The following is a 17,004-nucleotide window of genomic DNA, read 5'->3' as shown; positions in this document are numbered from 1 at the left end:
AAAAAAACAGCTTTGGGTGGATTAATCCGCAGCAGCGCACTTCACAGTTAAAGGCCGGCCTGTGTTATATCAGTACACTGGAGCCAGACGGGAGCGCTGCTGCGGATTAATCTGCCTAAAGCCGAAAGTGATGAAATAGTCTGCTTCTGTCCCCTTAGCTCCCCAATGAATACAGGGGAGACAGCTAAACAGCTACACAGTGGGACTGGTGAGGCTGCACTGATGGGTACTGATCAGGCTACATTAATGGGCACTGGTGAGGCTTCATTAATGGGCACTGGTGTGGCTATGCCCAATAGTGGAATGTTTTTACTTTTTTTTGCGTATAGTCTATATACTGTTTTTGTGCATGTTTGCATGTTTTTGTGCATGTTTGCAAAATTAAAGTGGACCGGTCTGAATGAAGTCCAAGGCCAAACTTTTGTCCCAATCCAGCCCTTATCCCACTGACCCCCAGCCTGAGACTTAGTCTATTCCTACTGATGCTGGAACTTTTTCGACCCCCTACTGGCCCCAGTCCAGCCCCTGTAAAGCCCCTGTACAACAGTAAACTGGCCCTTTGTTTAGAAAGTGTGGAGACACCTTCGTTAGACCAAAAAAATGAACTTAAGGAATATCTGCTTTCAGTGAACTGATCCACTGTAAATTGAATTCTGCTATTTGAGCTCCATGCACATTTTTTGGCTTTTGCTAATATGAACACAAGGTCACAGGCTGAGTTCATGTCCCTTGCTGAATCCAAAAAAAAAAGGAAATCCTCCTTCACACCAACCTACAGGCAGACAGAGAGCAGACATGTGGCTCTACAGTGCTGTGCTCGGTATTGTCCTGCTGTGCCTTATCTTTATAGCATTGAAGAAAGGCAACGCCAAGGATCAAAGACTTCTGCCACCCGGTCCTCAACCACTACCACTGATAGGCAACATTCTCCAAATGAGGCCAGATAAGCTGCTGGTAACACTGCAGAAGGTAAGGAAATTTTAAAGTCATACTAATGCCCCATACACACGGTCGGACATTCCGACCACAAAATCCATCAAATTTTTTCCAATGGATTTTGGCCCAAACATGTCTTGCATACACACGGTCGCAAAAAGTTGTTGGAATTTCTGATTGTTCTGAACGAAGGTGACGTCAAACACGTACGTCGGGACTATGAATGGGCCAGTAGCCAATAGCTTTCGTCTCTTAGTTTATTCCGAGCATGCATGACACTATGTCTGTCCGAATTGTCTACACACCATCAGAATTTATGCGATCGGATTTTGTTGTCGGAAAATTTTAGATCCTGCTCTCAAACTTTGTGCATCGGAAAATCCGATGGAAAAAGTCCGGTGGAGCCCACACACGTTCGGATTTTCTGGCAACATGATCTGATCACACATTTTCTGTCGGAAAATCTGGTCGTGTGTATGGGGCATAATACTAAAAACGTGAAGTTTTCTAGTTGTTAAAAAAAATTATTGGATTAAATTTAAAATAATATCATGCAGGGCTTTACAGATAACTATTAATCTATATCTGTTTTCCCTGAGAACTTAAAGTCTGATATCCCTAATTAGAGATACAAGCATAATTCCACTAGAAAGAAGGGTAAATCAATCTACTTACGAGGAAGCAAAGCTGGAAGCTACCCACAGAAACTCCATGAAAACAGTTCCTGGTGGGAAATGAACCAACATTTTAGGAAGAATTACAAGATAAAAGGGTTAATCATCCAACCACATAGGATCAGTATGACTCTCTGTTCTACTCACCCTCCCCCTGTATTTTACTTTCACTACACAATTTTTTCAATCACCACTGAAATTATTTTTATCTGTTTAATTATGTGTGAGCTAAGAGGTTTGTGTAAATCTAAACTGCGTGTAAACCCAAGAACAAAAATTGAATATATAATATCTGTGATAATTTCTTTCCTGGATTTCATTTTCTTTATTTTCTGCCAGTAACACATTTCCTGTCCTAGGGTGGCGATGTTCACTTACATTTCTGTATCTAAGAAAGAGCAGTATTGGACCTTACGACAGGGGACTCCAAACTTTTCATTACCACCACTTCTAGAAGTGCCCATAAGAGTCTCCTCTTAAAGTTAGAAATGTCCATAAAAGTCCCCTCTTACATTCGGGAGTGCCGAGCAAAGCCCGTCCCTATATCCATGTGTGCCCAGCAAAGTCAACCCCCCCCCCCCTTACTTCCCTGTGTGTCCAGCAGTGTCTCCCTTTCCATACATGTGTACCAAACAGTGTAGACTGGATCCTGCTGCCATCACATGCAGTTTGCATGGCAGCACAGATGTTGGCCCTAGAACTCATCTCCCCATCCTCCTAGTCACATCATAGTTAAACCCATTCCGCCTGGAATCCTCATGCACATAGGCCTATGACATGTGGTTCAGACCAAAGCTCCAGAAATCTAGCCATCCAGCTGGGGCCCATGAGAAATGAGGGACCGGGCCACCTGGTGCACAAGGGGGTTCTCTCTCACCACCAGATGTGAGGCTCCTTGTCTTCCATCACCACACACTCCAGTGCCAACCAGTAAAGCACATATCCCATTCCACTGCCCAAGTATTGGCTATACACAATACCTTCCTTCATTAGATCACAAGACAGAGACTCTCTTTACTTGTGTAAGAAAGTAAAACAGAACAGTTACAATAATGGCATCAATAACTATCAAATCATGGATTGCATACATTTACATGTAGTATCTGTTCAATTTAGCATTCAAAAACACTGTAGCACTTGGTTTGAGGATATTACTTTCTCTCTAGTTTTCTTCAAGGAATCTCCACAACATGCTGACCAGTGACCACCCCTCCTGTGATGGGGAGAGCAAGGAAAAAACACAAGCCCTTACCCTCCCCAGAAAGACAAAGCTGCTGTCCAAAAGTGTCTCTGTTGCTCCTCCATCCAGAGTTGTGTGTCACTAATACAGGAGGTGTGTTACTCTAATGTTTGGTGAGCTGCAAAAGATTACATTTTGAGTTGTGGGTTTAATAACTCTTTAAGAAAAATTGTGATGTAGCTGTGACATTCCTTCTTACATACTTTCTTCATCAAGATTAGAGCACAGCTCTAGATTATAATGCACATAACTGCATGCATGGAAGCTACTTAGGTGCATATTATGCTGGATTGTAATGTCTCTACGCTTGCGATAACATGAATGACGGATGGGACTCTGAAGGCTCTCGTTCACTGTAATATTTACTCTGTTGGATTTTGTCATCTGTTGCAGGTATTATGTGGACTTTAGTCTGTGCTGGGACTCAATAAATGCATCTCTCTGAATGAATCAAATTGCTGCTGGAATAACTCAAATAATACCAATTTAATTATTAATCCTCATCCCACTACTATATCACTACAATACTCTCAAAGCGAGGGGAGCACGTGAGTAGACAGAGATAGAAGTACAATCAAATCACTTGTTTATTAATAAAAATAAAAAGGTAAACAGGAAAAAGCGTAGTCAAGCAAGCCAGAGTCCAATAGCCAGTTTGGGTAGTCAGCTAGTCCAAAGTTCATAAACCATATCGGGTAATCAGCCAGTCCAGAAGTCAGGGATCCAGGCAGAGCAACCGCAAGCAGGATGGAAGCCAGGAGGGATGTAGCAAGCTAGTCTTGAAACAACAGCAGGAGATGGTTCCTAGTGATGTGACCAAACGTGAAGGCAAAGGAGAAATGAGCTGGAAGACTTTATATAGGCCGGCCAGACGAGCATCATCGGGAACAGCTGGTAACTGTGGAGAGAGAAGAGAGCTGGCAATTAGCCGACAGCTGAGTGGCCAGCCCAGAGGAGGAAGGGCTAAGCCAGCCCTGACATTACCCCCCTCAATGACCCCTCTCCCTCATAGGGGCCACCAGGCTTGAGGGGAAACCGTCTATGGAACTCGCGGAGGAGGACAGGGGTATTTACGTCAGAGGATGAAACCCAGGAGCATTCCTCCGGACTGTACCCCTTCCAATGCACCAGGTACTGTATGCGCCCACGGAACCTACGGGAGTCAACAATGGATTGTACCTCATACTCCTCATGGTTCTCAACCTGAATAGGGTGAGGATGTGGCACCGAGGGGGTAAATCGGTTACAGACCAACAGTTTCAATAAGGAGACATGAAACACATTTGAGATGCGCATTCTAACGCGTAAGTTACTGGGTTAACCATGACAGGACCTCAAGGTTCGGGCGTTCCCTGGACGGGTAGGACAAGACTTCAAAAAGTGACCTGCCTGGCCACAATAAAGGCACAATCTCTCCCTCCTCCTAAAGGCTCTCTCATCCGCAGAAAGACGCGTGAAGCCCAGGTGAATGGGTTTAACTTCACTGACCAACTCGGTAGCAGGAGGCATGGGAGGTGAGGGAGGCATGGGTGGGACTACAAAGCTCGGAGGCAAACGTACTGGAGGCTTCTGCAAGCGCTCCTTAAGAGAAAGTCTTTATCTGAGTCTGGAGTCAATGAGGATGGCAAACGAGATCAAGCTCTCCAGCTCAGTGGGTATATCTCAGGCTGCTATCTCATCCTTGATGGAATCCGAGAGACTATGAGAAAAAGCAGACACAAGGGCCTCATTGTTTCAAGCAACCTCTGCTGCCAGAGTACGGAATTCAATGGCGTAGTCGGCAACAGTGCTCGTACTCTGTTTGATGAACATGAGGCACTTGGCAGCAGAATCGGAGCGTGCGGGAACGTCAAAAACCCTTTTAAAGGAGGCCACAAACTGGGGGTAACTCAAGACAACAGGTTTTTGCGTCTTCCATAGAGGGTTAGCCCAGGCCAAGGCTCTCTCAGAAAGCAAAGATATCACGAAACTTACTTTGCTTCTGTCCATGGGAAACACCTGGGGCAGCATTTTGAAGTATATCTCAACCTGATTGAGAAACCCTCTGCATTGAACTGGATCGCCCCCAAATTGCTGGGGAAGCGGAGCAGAACCAGACATACCTCTTATAGAGGTAATACTCGAGGCGGGTGCCTGCACAGAGACTGTCGCAGCAGCAGGGACAGCCTGCGACTCAGGTTGTACCGGAGCAGCCACCGTGGGGGATTCCAGGTGAGCCGTGCGATTCAGGAGCGTTTGTAACGCCAAGGCAAACTGATCCATGGGGTGATCTTGCTCATCCAATCTGGAAAAAATATTACCAACAAGTGGATTGACTGTATCTTCTGAATTCGTGGCCTTCACGTACTGTCAGGAACCATGAAACAGACAGAGACAGAAGTACCATCAAATCACACTTGTTTATTAATAAAAATAAAAAGGTAAACAGGTAAAAACGTAGTCAAGCAAGCCAGAGTCCAATAGCCAGTTCGGGTAGTCAGCCAGTCCAGAAGTCAGGGATTCTAGGAAAGCAGGATGGAAGCCAGGAGGGATGTAGCAAGCCAGTCTTGAAACAACAGCAGGAGATGGTTCCTAGTGATGTGACCAAACGTGAAGGCAAAGGAGAAATGAGCTGGAAGACTTTATATAGGCAGGCCAGATGAGCATCATCGGGAACAGCTGGTAACTGTGGAGAGAGAAGAGAGCTGGCAATTAGCCGACAGCTGAGCGGCCAGCCCAGAGGAGGAAGGGCTAAGCCAGCCCTGACAGAAGCAAAGTAGGTTTCATGATATCTTTGCTCTCTGAGTGAGCCTTGGCCTGGGCTAACCCTCTATGGGAGACACAAAAACCTGTTGTCTTGAGTTACCCTGAGTTAGTGGTCTCCTTTAAAAGGGTATTTGATGTTCCCACATGCTCCGCTTCTGCTGCCAAGTGCTTCATGTCCATCAAACAGAGTATGAGAACTGTGGCCGACTACGCCATTGAATTCCGTACTCTGGCAGCAGAGGTTGCTTGGAACAATGAGGCCCTCGTGGCTGCTTTTTGTCATGGTCTCTCGGATTCCATCAATGATGAGATGGCAGCCTGAGATATACCTACTGAGCTGGAGAGCTTTATCCCGTTTGCCATCCTCATTGACTCCAGACTAAGAGAAAGACTTTCTCTTAAGGAGCGCTTGCGGAAGCCTCCTGTACGTTTGCCTCCGAGCTTTGCAGTCCCACGTGTGCCTCCCTCACCTCCCATGCCTCTTGGTACAGAGTCGGTCAGTGAAGATGAACCCATGCACTTGGGCTTCACGCGTCTCTCTGCGGATGAGAGAGCCTTTAGAAGGAGGGAGAGATTGTGCCTTTATTGTGGCCAGGCAGGTCACTTTTTGAAGTCTTGTCCTACCCATCCTGGGAATGGCCGAACCTTGAGGTCTTGTCATGGACAGAGCTTAGGTGGCGTTGTTTCGTCCCCAGTTATCCAGAAGGATAAACCCCTGGTTTCGGTCACCCTTTCTTGGGCTGAGTCATCCATCGAGATACAGGCTCTAATTGACTCTGGCGCTGCAGGCCTGTTCATTGATGCTGCATTTGTTTTGCAGCACTCAATTCCGCTGCAGCTGCGTGACACTCCACTTGCCATTGAGGCTTTTGATGGGAGAACTTTACAGCCTGCCCATGTGACTCATGAGACGGTTCCATTGTCCATGGCCGTAGGGGCTCTTCACCATGAGATAATCCAATTCCAAGTTATTTCCTCACCCAGGTTTCCGCTGGTTATTGGTTATCCTTGGTTACAGAAGCACAACCCCTCTTTTGATTGGCTCCATGCTGAGGTTCTCTCCACAATTCAGTGAGACATGCTTCCTGAAGGTATCCAAGGTCCTGTGCACCTCTTTACTCTCCTCCCTGTCCAAAGGTCAAGCCAGTAGTTTGCCTCCACACCGGTCTTATGATTGCGCAATTGACCTTCAACCTGGTGCCATACCTCCCCGTGGCCGGGTTTACCCTTTGTCGTCTTGGAAGATAAGGCCATGGAGGAGTATGTTGCAGACGCACTTTCTCGAGGTTTCATCCGCAAATCCTCATCTCCTGCTGGTGCTGATTTCTTCTTTGTGAAGAAGAGCGGTCAACTGTGACCTTGTATAGATTATAGGGGTCTCAATCGTGTCACGATTAAGAATGCCTACCCGATTCCATTGATTACAGAGTTATTTGACCGCCTCAAGGGAGCAACGGTTTTCACGAAGCTTGACTTTAGAGGGGCATACAATCTCATGCACATTAAGGAGGGCGATGAGTGGAAAACTGCATTTAATACCAAAACAGGCCATTATGAGTACCTGGTAATGCCTTTTGGCCTTTTTAATGCCCAGGCAGTTTTCCAAGAATTTATTAACGATGTCCTCCGAGATTTGTTGCAGTTATGTGTGGTGGTTTATCTCAATGACATCCTCATATTTTCCAAGCAGGAGAGCCACCACACAGATGTCTTGTGCTTCAGAAACTAAGAGAGAACAATCTCTATTGTAAACTGGAGAAGTGCGAGTTCCATCGTGAACAGGTTACATTCCTGGGCATGTCATTTCCACTGCTGGTTTTTCGATGGACCCAGAGAATTTTTGTCAGTCCTACAGTGGCCTCGACCGTGCGTTTACGTCCTCTGCAGCATTTCCTGGGCTTTGCCAACTACTATCGGAAGTTTATTCGTAACTTCTCATCTCTGGTCAAGCCCCTGACTGATATGACCAGAAAGGACGTTAATCCACAGAGTTGGTCTCCGGAGTCCATTAAGACCTTTGAAACTCTCAAGGCTGCCTTTGTTTCTGCTCCTGTGTTGGCACATCCTGATCCTACGTTGCCTTTTATCCTAGAAGTTGATGCTTCTGAGACTGGAGTTGGCGCCCTTCTGTCTCAACGTCCTAACTCTGAGAGCGCTATGCATCCGTGTGGCTACTTTTCCAAGAAATTGTCACCTGCTGAGTGCAATTATGAGATTGGTGACAGAGAGCTGTTGGCGATCATTTTAGCCCTGAAAGAATGGAGACATCTCCTTGAAGGTACCACTGTGCCCGTTCTTATTCTTACTGACCATAAGAATCTTACATTCTTGTCTGAGGCTAAGCGCCTCTCTCTCAGAAGGGCGCGATGGGCTCTTTTCTTGTCAAGTTTTAATTACATTGTCTCATTCTTACCCGGTACTAAGAATGTAAAGGTTGATGCCTTGTCACAACAATTTTCCTCCATTTCCAAGTCAGAGTCGGTTCCGGTTCCTGTGATTTCTCCTGATCGTATCTTGGCTATGGTTTGCACCAGTCTTTCTTCTCCTTTGGGTGACAAAATTCTTGCTGCTCAGGTCCATGCTCCTCCCGAGAAACCTTGTGACAGCTGCTTTGTCCCAGAGAGTCTCCGTACTGCTGTGCTCCAGACTTACCATTCTCCCAAGGTAGCTGACCATCCTAGGAAGAATCAACTCATTTGGGCAATTTCCCAACAATTCTGGTGGCCTAGTCTACGGGCTGATGTTACTGCTTTCGTAGCTGCCTGTTCCATGTGTGCTCAGAGTAAGACTCCACGACACCTTCCTGTGGGCCTCCTACAACCCATACCCAATGGAGAGAGGCCCTGGACCCACCTGTCTATGGATTTCATTGTGGAGTTGCCCAACTCCCAAGGCAACACTGTTATCCTTATGGTGGTTGACTGGTTCTCAAAGATGTTTCATTGTATTTCACTTAAGAAGTTGCCTACTTCTAAGTAACTGGCTTCCATTTTTACTCAGGAAATATTTCGCTTACATGGGCTACCCAAGGTGATTGTCTCGGACAGGGGCAGTTTGTCTCCCAGTTCTGGCAATCCTTTTGTGCACAGTCGGAAATCTAGCTTGCTTTCTCTTCTGCGTATCACCCGCAGTCTAATGGGGGCGAAGAGCGTGCCAATCAGTCCTTGGAGCAATTCCTACATTGCTATATTTCTGACCACCATAACAACTGGTCAGACCTATTACCATGGGCAGAGTTTGCTCACAACAGTGCCTTGAATTCTGCCTCCTGATTGTCTCCATTTATGGCGAATTATGGTTTACAACCTTCCATGTTGCCCAACTTGTTTGTTCCGCAGAGTATTCCTGCATTAGAGGACAATCTCTGTGGTGTTCGTTCCACTTGGTTACAAGTCCAGGAGGCTTTGCGTCATGCTAATGATAGGTACAGACTCCATGCTGACCGCAGACGCCTGCCTGCGCCTTCCTACCAGGTTGGGGACAGGGTCTGGCTGTCATCTCGCAACCTCCGACTTCTTGTTCCCTCACTGAAGTTTGCACCTCAGTTTATTGGGCCTTTCTGTATCCTTCGCAGGATTAACCCAGTGGCTTACGAGTTGGACCTTCCTCCTAGTATGCACATCACAAATGTGTTTCATGTCTCCTTATTGAAACCGTTGGTCTGTAACTTATTTACCACCTCGGTGCCACGTCCTCACCCTATTCAGGTTGAGAACCATGAGGAGTATGAGGTACAATCCATTGTTGACTCCCGCAGGTTCCATGGGTGCATACAGTACCTGGTGCATTGGAAGGGGTACGGTCCGAAGGAAGGCTCCTGGGTTTCATCCTCGGACGTAAATGCTCCTGTCCTCCTCCGCAAGTTCCATAGATGTTTCCCCTCAAGCCCGGTGGCCCTCCGAGGGAGAGGGGTCATTGAGGAGGGGGTACTGTCAGGGCTGGCTTAGCCCTTCCTTCTCTGGGCTGGCTGCTCAGCTGTTGGCTAATTGCCAGCTCTCATCTCTCTCCACAGTTACCAGCTGTTCCTGCTCATGCTCGTTTGACCTGCCTTCTTAAAGCTGTCCAGCTCACTTCATCTCTGCCTTCGCCTTGGTCACATCACAAGAAACCATCTCCTGTGGTTTTGTTTAAAGACTGGCTTGCTGACATCCCTTCTGGCTCCTTATCCTGCTTTCTGTTGCTACACTTGGATCCCTGACTTCTGGCCTGGCTGATTACCCGATCTGGTTATGGAACTCTGGCCTGGCTGACTACTCGATCCGAGTACTGGACTCTGGCTATGCTTTGACTACGCTTTCTCTATTTACCTTTTTATTTTTATTTAATAAACAAGTGTGATTTAATTGTACTTCTGTCTCGGTCTGATTCTTGGTTTCTGACACAGTGGTCTTAGATGTTTGTTTTGGATCATTGTCAAGTGTCATGTTGGAAAAGTGCACAGAATCACAAGTGTGATTTAATTGTACTTCTGTCTCGGTCTGATTCTTGGTTTCTGACACAGTGGTCTTAGATGTTTGTTTTGGATCATTGTCAAGTGTCATGTTGGAAAAGTGCACAGCGACCAAGAGAAGATGCAAGTAGCATCTTCTCTTTCAATATAGAGCAGTACGTCTGTGAATTCATGATAGATACCATCAATGAAAATGCAGCTCCCCAAAATAAGCAGCACTCATGAAGCCCCACAGAAGGACACTGCCATCACTATCTTTCACTGTAGGCACCATGTACTTTTCTTTGTACTTACCTTTGCAATATAATGCAGTTTTGAAGCCATCAGTTCCAAAAACATGTATCCTGGTCTTATCACTTCATTGTACAGAGGCACAGTAGTCTTCTTTTTCAGCATGGGCCCTGGAAAATTCTAGGTGGGCTTTTTTGTGTATGGGCTTTAGGAGAGGCTTCCTTCATGGACAACACCCATGCATGCCATTCCCCTGCAGTGTTATGGGAAACAATCACCTCAGTTTGGCTTTCTGCTTCTTTAGCTAACTGCGATGAACTTCTCATTAGAACCTTCCCATCAGAAGATGCTCCTGTCGAGGTGCTAACTTCTGTGGAAGGCCTGGGCGTCTCTGTGAGATAGTTGACGTTCTATCTTTGTTATATTTTTGTATCACTTTTACTACAGTATTCTGACTGATGACTAAAGCTTTGCTGATATTCTTGTAGCCTTCACCTTTCTTGTTTAGAGAAATTATTTTCTTTCTCAGATCATGTGACATTTCTCTTCCATGTGGTGCCATTGCTCACAGCATGAAATGGGAAGGGGTTTTCATTTTTAAGTAATGCCCTTTTATAATCAACTGTCTGCTGGACACCAGTTTAATGAATAATTAGACTCACCTGTAGTTGAATTCTTGTTAATTAGACTTTCATTGGTGTGTATTCATTTTTTCAACATGATCTTGAATAAATTTGTGTGTAAATTAACAAATCTTGGTTGTAATCAATGGTCCGCATTTGCCATTTGCGGGAGTATTTTGTAGTAGTGTCCCATAGAAAATGTTGATTCTGAAAGGAAAGCAAAGGTTTTCTGACAAATCAGTTGGGGTGTACTCATTTATGTTGAGCACTGTACATAGATATAGAATATCCTACATAAATTCACTGATAAGTATGACTGCCAATCCCCTCTTAATTCACATTAAATAACCCCAATCAATAGCAAATAGGACTATGTGGTAACAACAGGCTATGTAAACTGAAAGCGATCAAGCAGGGTTGTGCAATACAAATTTTGGAAAATGTGTTTAATCTTTTAGAACAAAATGTTTCTTAGCTGTAAAAGTGTATGTCAAGCCAGAATTTTTTTTTCTAGTTTATAATTGAGATACTCTGCCAGGTTTAAAATGCTATCTAGGACTAGAGAGAGTTACCCTTATTTTCTATCCTGCTAACAACTTACATAATAGAAACACAGACAAAAATACAAATGCTTTTCTTTAAAGCGGAGCTCCACCCTAAAGTGGAGCTTCCGCTCATTGGAACCCTCCCCCCCTCCGGCGCCACAATTGGCACCTTTCAGGCGGGAGGGGGGTGCAGGTACCTGTACAGTACAGGTATCTGCACCCACTACCGGCATAGATATCTGCAGAATCTACGCCCCTTTCCGCAGGTCCTCCGCTGTCTGCTGGGAAACACACGGATCCCAGAGACAGCGGGGACCATCCTTATTGCGCTGGGGGACTTGCGCATGCGCAGTAGGGAACCGGGAAATGAAGCCGCAAGGCTCCACTTCCTGATTCCCATACCCAAGATGGCGGCGGCAGCACCCGAGAGATCGGCTTCGGGTGCCGACATCGCGGGCGTGCTGAGCGGGTAAGTGTCCTTATTTTAAAAGTCAGCAGTTGCAGTATTTGTAGCTGCTGGCTTTTAAAAAAAAAAACGGCGGAACTCCCGCTTTAAGAGGGAAGGCTAAAACCCATGTCAATTGTTATTTTAGTTTAGTTCCTGTCAAAGATTTTCCTATACTTCCTCATACCTCACAACTTTAGAACTAGAGAAGGAGAGGCACAGGGGTGTGGCCTAGGTGGTCATGTGAGCGGACGTCTTTCTGAGCAGCTCCGACAACTCTCGCTACAATCCTGCTCCATCCTGGGTTAATCCCGCACTATATGCCGAACGAAAGACACCGCCTGCACCGAAGGACTCCCCCGCTTCCCTGGAAGGTGATATCGGCGGATGGGCAAACGCAGAAGGCAGCCGCCGGTGCGAATGTATGTGCACACGCGGCCGCCAGACCACCACCGCGGAGCCCTGTGATTCTCCAGCTTCCACGCCGGATCTCTTTGGGGAAGCCTCTCCGCCATCCTCCCCGGGAGAGCCAGACCCCCCGATCCTGGAGTCACAGATCTCGGCCGGGGAGGAGGCGGAGGAGAACGACCGAGGGCCTACACTTGCTGATGTGCTTCACACAATCAAGGTAAACCATGCTGCTCTAATGGGGACTGTGGCTGAAATTAGAAGTGACTTTACACTACTGAGACAGGATGTTCCGAAAATACGCGGAAGGGTGGATGAGACTGAGAAACGTATTAGTGATTTGGAGGATTCAGTTAACCCCATATGGCCTAAACTCAATACTGTGGGGGGCAAAATAGCCTCCCTAGAAGACAAGGTGGACGACCTTGAGAACTGCCTCAGACGCAATAACCTGAGGCTGGTGGGCCTTCCTGAGCAGGTGGAGGGGTCTGACACAGTGGCCTTTTTGGAAAGTTGGCTGGAGCAGGAGTTTGGCCGTGACACCCTGTCCCCTTGCTTTGTGATAGAACGGGGTCACAGAGTCCCAGGCAGACCTCTCCCTGCAGGCAACCCGCCACGTACCATGGTTATTAGGTTGCTGAACTACAGAGACAGAGATGCTATATTGCGGGCGGACAAAATGAAAGGCAGCTTGAAGATCAATAATGCTACTGTGTCACTGTATCCAGATTATTCGGTGGCTGTTCACAACCAACAGGCACAATCCCAGTCTGTTAAACAAAAGCTTAGAGAACATGCAGTGAAGTACTCTATGATATTCCCGGCTACCCTGCGTATTGTCCATCAGGAGAAGGTTCTTTTCTTCCAGTCACCCAAGAACGTCATCGCATGGTGGGAGTCCCTACCCCAACCCCCTCAAGATCCTGCCTGAAGGATGTTGGCCTGGATGGTTAATGTCTCTATTTTTTCTTTTGGCCTCCTTATCTCCCACCCCCCCCATCTTTGAATCTACCTCTGGTCAGTGCGGCGGGTCTCTGCTGCTCTTATTGAAACATGATGGGATTGACAAAGTTTATTTTTTGTTGCGGGACACTTTTCCTCCTCCATTTTTTGGATGAGTATCTGGGAGCTGCTCTAGGAGAACGATGTTGAGCCACTCAGTGGTGAAGTTGACTAGTTGCGGTTAATCACATGGATATCAGGACATGCGCCCCATGCATGGCCCTAGTTTTGGGTACAAGCCCACTCCATTTCCGTGGGAGCAGGGCAGAGTTGTTGCTGCTTATTGGCAGCTCTTTATTTGTTGTCTGTTGTATGGGTGAGGCGTGTGTGGTGAATGGATGGATGGGTGTGTGTGTGTGTCACCTTGTCCCACTGTGGCTCTGGCTGCTTGGTGGGGGACTGTCCTGGGACTCCTGGGCAGGCTGCACCCACTTGTTCCCACTTGAGCGATATTCCCAACCCCCCCATGGCTGAGGTAAACATATGCTCATGGAATGTGCGGGGGCTGAATTCTAAATTTAAACATGCATTGGTGTTTGAGCAGATCAAACGACTGCACCCGCGTATTCTCTGTCTGCAGGAGACTCATCTGGTGGGCTCAAAAATCCTTGCGTTAAAAAAGTGTTGGGTGGCTCAAAACTTTCACTCCACGTACTCTAATTATGCTCGTGGGGTGGCCATCTTAATACGTAAAGGGCTACAGTTTGAGTGCCTGAGGTGGTCTCGGACCCCGGGGGTCAGTTTTTAGTGTTACACGCTATGGTACTGAGAACGCCTGTCATTCTGGTCACAATCTATGTTCCTCCGCCAGCCACGGCCACGGTATTCTCCGATTTGAGTGCTAAGTTATCACTATTACCTGTTTGCCCTACGTTTATTGTGGGGGATTTTAACTCAGTGCTACGGCCTGATTTGGATAGACTGAAACCCCATGGGAATGAGTCAAGGTTGTTTAGTAAATGGTGTGAGGCATATGGATATGTAGATATTTGGCGTTGGAAGTTCCTGGGGGAAAAGGTATTCTCCTGTCAATCCAAAACCTATGGTTCTCTGTCCAGGCTGGACTATGCACTGGCCACCGGGGACTTCCTGCCGGTTGTCAGAGCAATTAAATACGTCTCTCAAACAGTGTCAGATCACTCACTACTACAGGTTACTCTTACCCTGGGGCATTGTCCTTCATTTAGGGTGTGGAAACTTAGCCCCTTGTGGGTGTCCACACCGGGGATACAAGAGGCCATCCCATCAGACATGACAGACTATTGGTCCACTAACATTGACACCACAGCAGCGGGCCCCACGTGGGATGCCTTTAACCAGTTCCCGACCAGCGCACGACGATGTACGTCGACAGAATGGCACGGGCAGGCATATTGGTGTACAGGTACGTCCAATGTTCAATGCCGCCCTGCCATCTGGAGCGCGGCGGCGGCGCGCTTCCGCGCTGGTCGGGACCCCCGTGAGTCCGGTCGCAGGACCCACGGACTCGATCGCCGCGGGCATACCCGCGATCGTCTCACGGGACGGCTGAATGGAGGAAATGCCGTGTAAACAGCATTTCACCATTCTGCCTAGCAATTAGTGACGCTGATCTCTGCTCCATGTGATTGGAGCAGAGATCAGTGTTCACTAAATGAAAGCCCAACCCCCCCCACAGTTAGTAACACACCCCTAGGAACACTTAACCCCTACACTGCCACCCACTGGTTAACCCCTTCACTGCCAGTGTCATTTACACAGGAATCACTGCATTTATATAGCAGTGATTACTGTATAAATGACAATGGTCCCAAAAATGTGTCAAAAATGTCTGATGGGTCCCCCACAATGTCGCAGTCACAATAAAAATCGCTGATCGCCACCATTACTAGTAAAAAAAAAAAAAAGTATTAATAAAAATGCTATAAAACTATCCCTATTTTGTAAACGCTATAACTTTTGCGCAAACCAATCAATAATCGCTTATTGCGATTTTTTTAACAAAAATATGTAAAAGAATACGTATCGGCCTAAACTGAGGGAAAAAAATTTTTTTTATATATTTTTGGGGGATATTTATTATAACAAAAAGTAAAAAATAATGCGTTTTTTTCAAAATTGTCCCCTTTATTTTTGTTTATAGCGCAAAAAATAAAAACCGCAGGGGTGATCAAATACCACCAAAAGAAAGCTCTATTTGTGGGAAAAAAAGGACGTCAATTTTGTTTGGGAGCCACGTCGCACGACTGCGCAATTGTCAGTTAAAGCGACGCAGTGCCGAATTGCAAAAAGTGGTCTGGTCTTTGACCAGCAAAATGGTCCGGTCTGTAAGTGGTTAAGGCGGTTTTGCGTGTTTCGTAAATATCCCGTATTAAGCATCATAGACGAGCAGGGAGGGCCCAACAAATGGAACTTGAACGTTCCCTTGAGGAGGCTAGACGTAGGCATACGCTAAACCCGACAGAGACTACTCGAGGTGAGCTGACAAATGCCCATAAGATGTTGCAGTTACATCTTGTAGACACGACTAAAATACAACAACTACATTTGACAGCAAAACTACATGAACACGGGGGGAAGAACGGGAGGCTGCTAGCCTTCCTTGCCCATACAGACTATTTGGATAGTTCCATCTCTGCCATACTGACCAATGGCTCCACTACCAAGGACCCTGTGGCTATAAATCAGGAATTTACCTCATACTACAGTAGACTCTATGACGATCCAGCGCCCCCCTCGGAGGCTACATTTAGGGGTTTTTTCTCGTCGTTGGTGTTCCCTGGACTGGAGGACGCTCAGCGGGACCTCCTGGAGCAGAAAATCACTCTTGAGGAGGTGGAAGCAGTGATAGGTTCCCTACCGCCATCGAAGGCTCCTGGCCTGGATGGTATCCCTTCGGCGTGGTATCAGGCCTACACTGAATTGATAGCTCCTAAACTACTCCTCACTTACAGAGCGTCCCTGAACGTGGGATCTCTTCCTGATTCCATGAATGAAGCTCTGATAGTGGTTTTGCCCAAGCCGGGCAAAAACAAATTGCTATGCGAGTCCTACCGTCCCATTTCCCTCCTCAATCATGACGCAAAAATTTTGGCCAAGATATTAGCTCTTCGCTTGCAAAAAGTCATACTTACATTGATATCGCCAGATCAGGCTGGGTTTATGCCTGGACGTAGCACATTTGACAATATACGCAGATTATATCTACATATCCATAGAGCATGCAGGGATAAACATAGTAGCCTGGTATTGTCTTTAGATGTGTTAAAGGCTTTCGATACGGTGCGTTGGTCATTTTTGTGGGAGTCAATGGCTAACATGGGCTTTGGCCCACAATTTACAAAATGGGTCCGCCTGCTATATGCTAAACCGAGTGCGAGGGTGAGAACTGATAGAGATGTCTCTTCACCATTTCGGCTACTTAGGGGGACTAGACAAGGGTGTCCCCTGTCCCCGCTCCTGTTTGCCATCGCCATAGAGCCCTTGGCTCTGGCGGTGCTGCAGGCTTCGGGGATAGGGGGCATCCGAATCGGGTTGCTGGAGGAAAAGATATCTTTGTATGCAGATGATGCCTTGATTTATTTAGATGGTAAGGAAAGCTCCTTCCATGGCCTCATGCAGGTGGTCGAGGAGTTTGGGGATGTGTCTGGTCTGAGGGTAGGTTGGGATAAGTCGATAGCTTTTCCCATTGGCCCTCACTGCTCCTATGATTACTTGAATACTTCT

General features: G+C 46.8%; 1 protein-coding gene across 1 annotated transcript in view; it reads left to right on the top strand.

Annotated features, from left to right (window-relative positions):
* Positions 1-795: 795 nt before the first annotated feature.
* Positions 796-17,004, top strand: part of LOC143982515 (cytochrome P450 2G1-like) — a 70,796-nt gene continuing 54,587 nt past the window's right edge. Inside the window, exon 1 of the mRNA XM_077481333.1 lies at positions 796-969. Coding sequence (XP_077337459.1) covers positions 796-969 — 174 coding nt within the window. The remainder of the gene's footprint in view (positions 970-17,004) is intronic.

This window comes from Lithobates pipiens, unplaced genomic scaffold (assembly GCF_037356315.1).
Source record: "Lithobates pipiens isolate NorthernLeopardFrog02 unplaced genomic scaffold, aLitPip1_a1.2 Scaffold_1, whole genome shotgun sequence".
Classification (NCBI taxonomy): Eukaryota; Metazoa; Chordata; class Amphibia; order Anura; family Ranidae; genus Lithobates; species Lithobates pipiens.
This window is presented reverse-complemented; position numbering and strand designations above follow the sequence as displayed.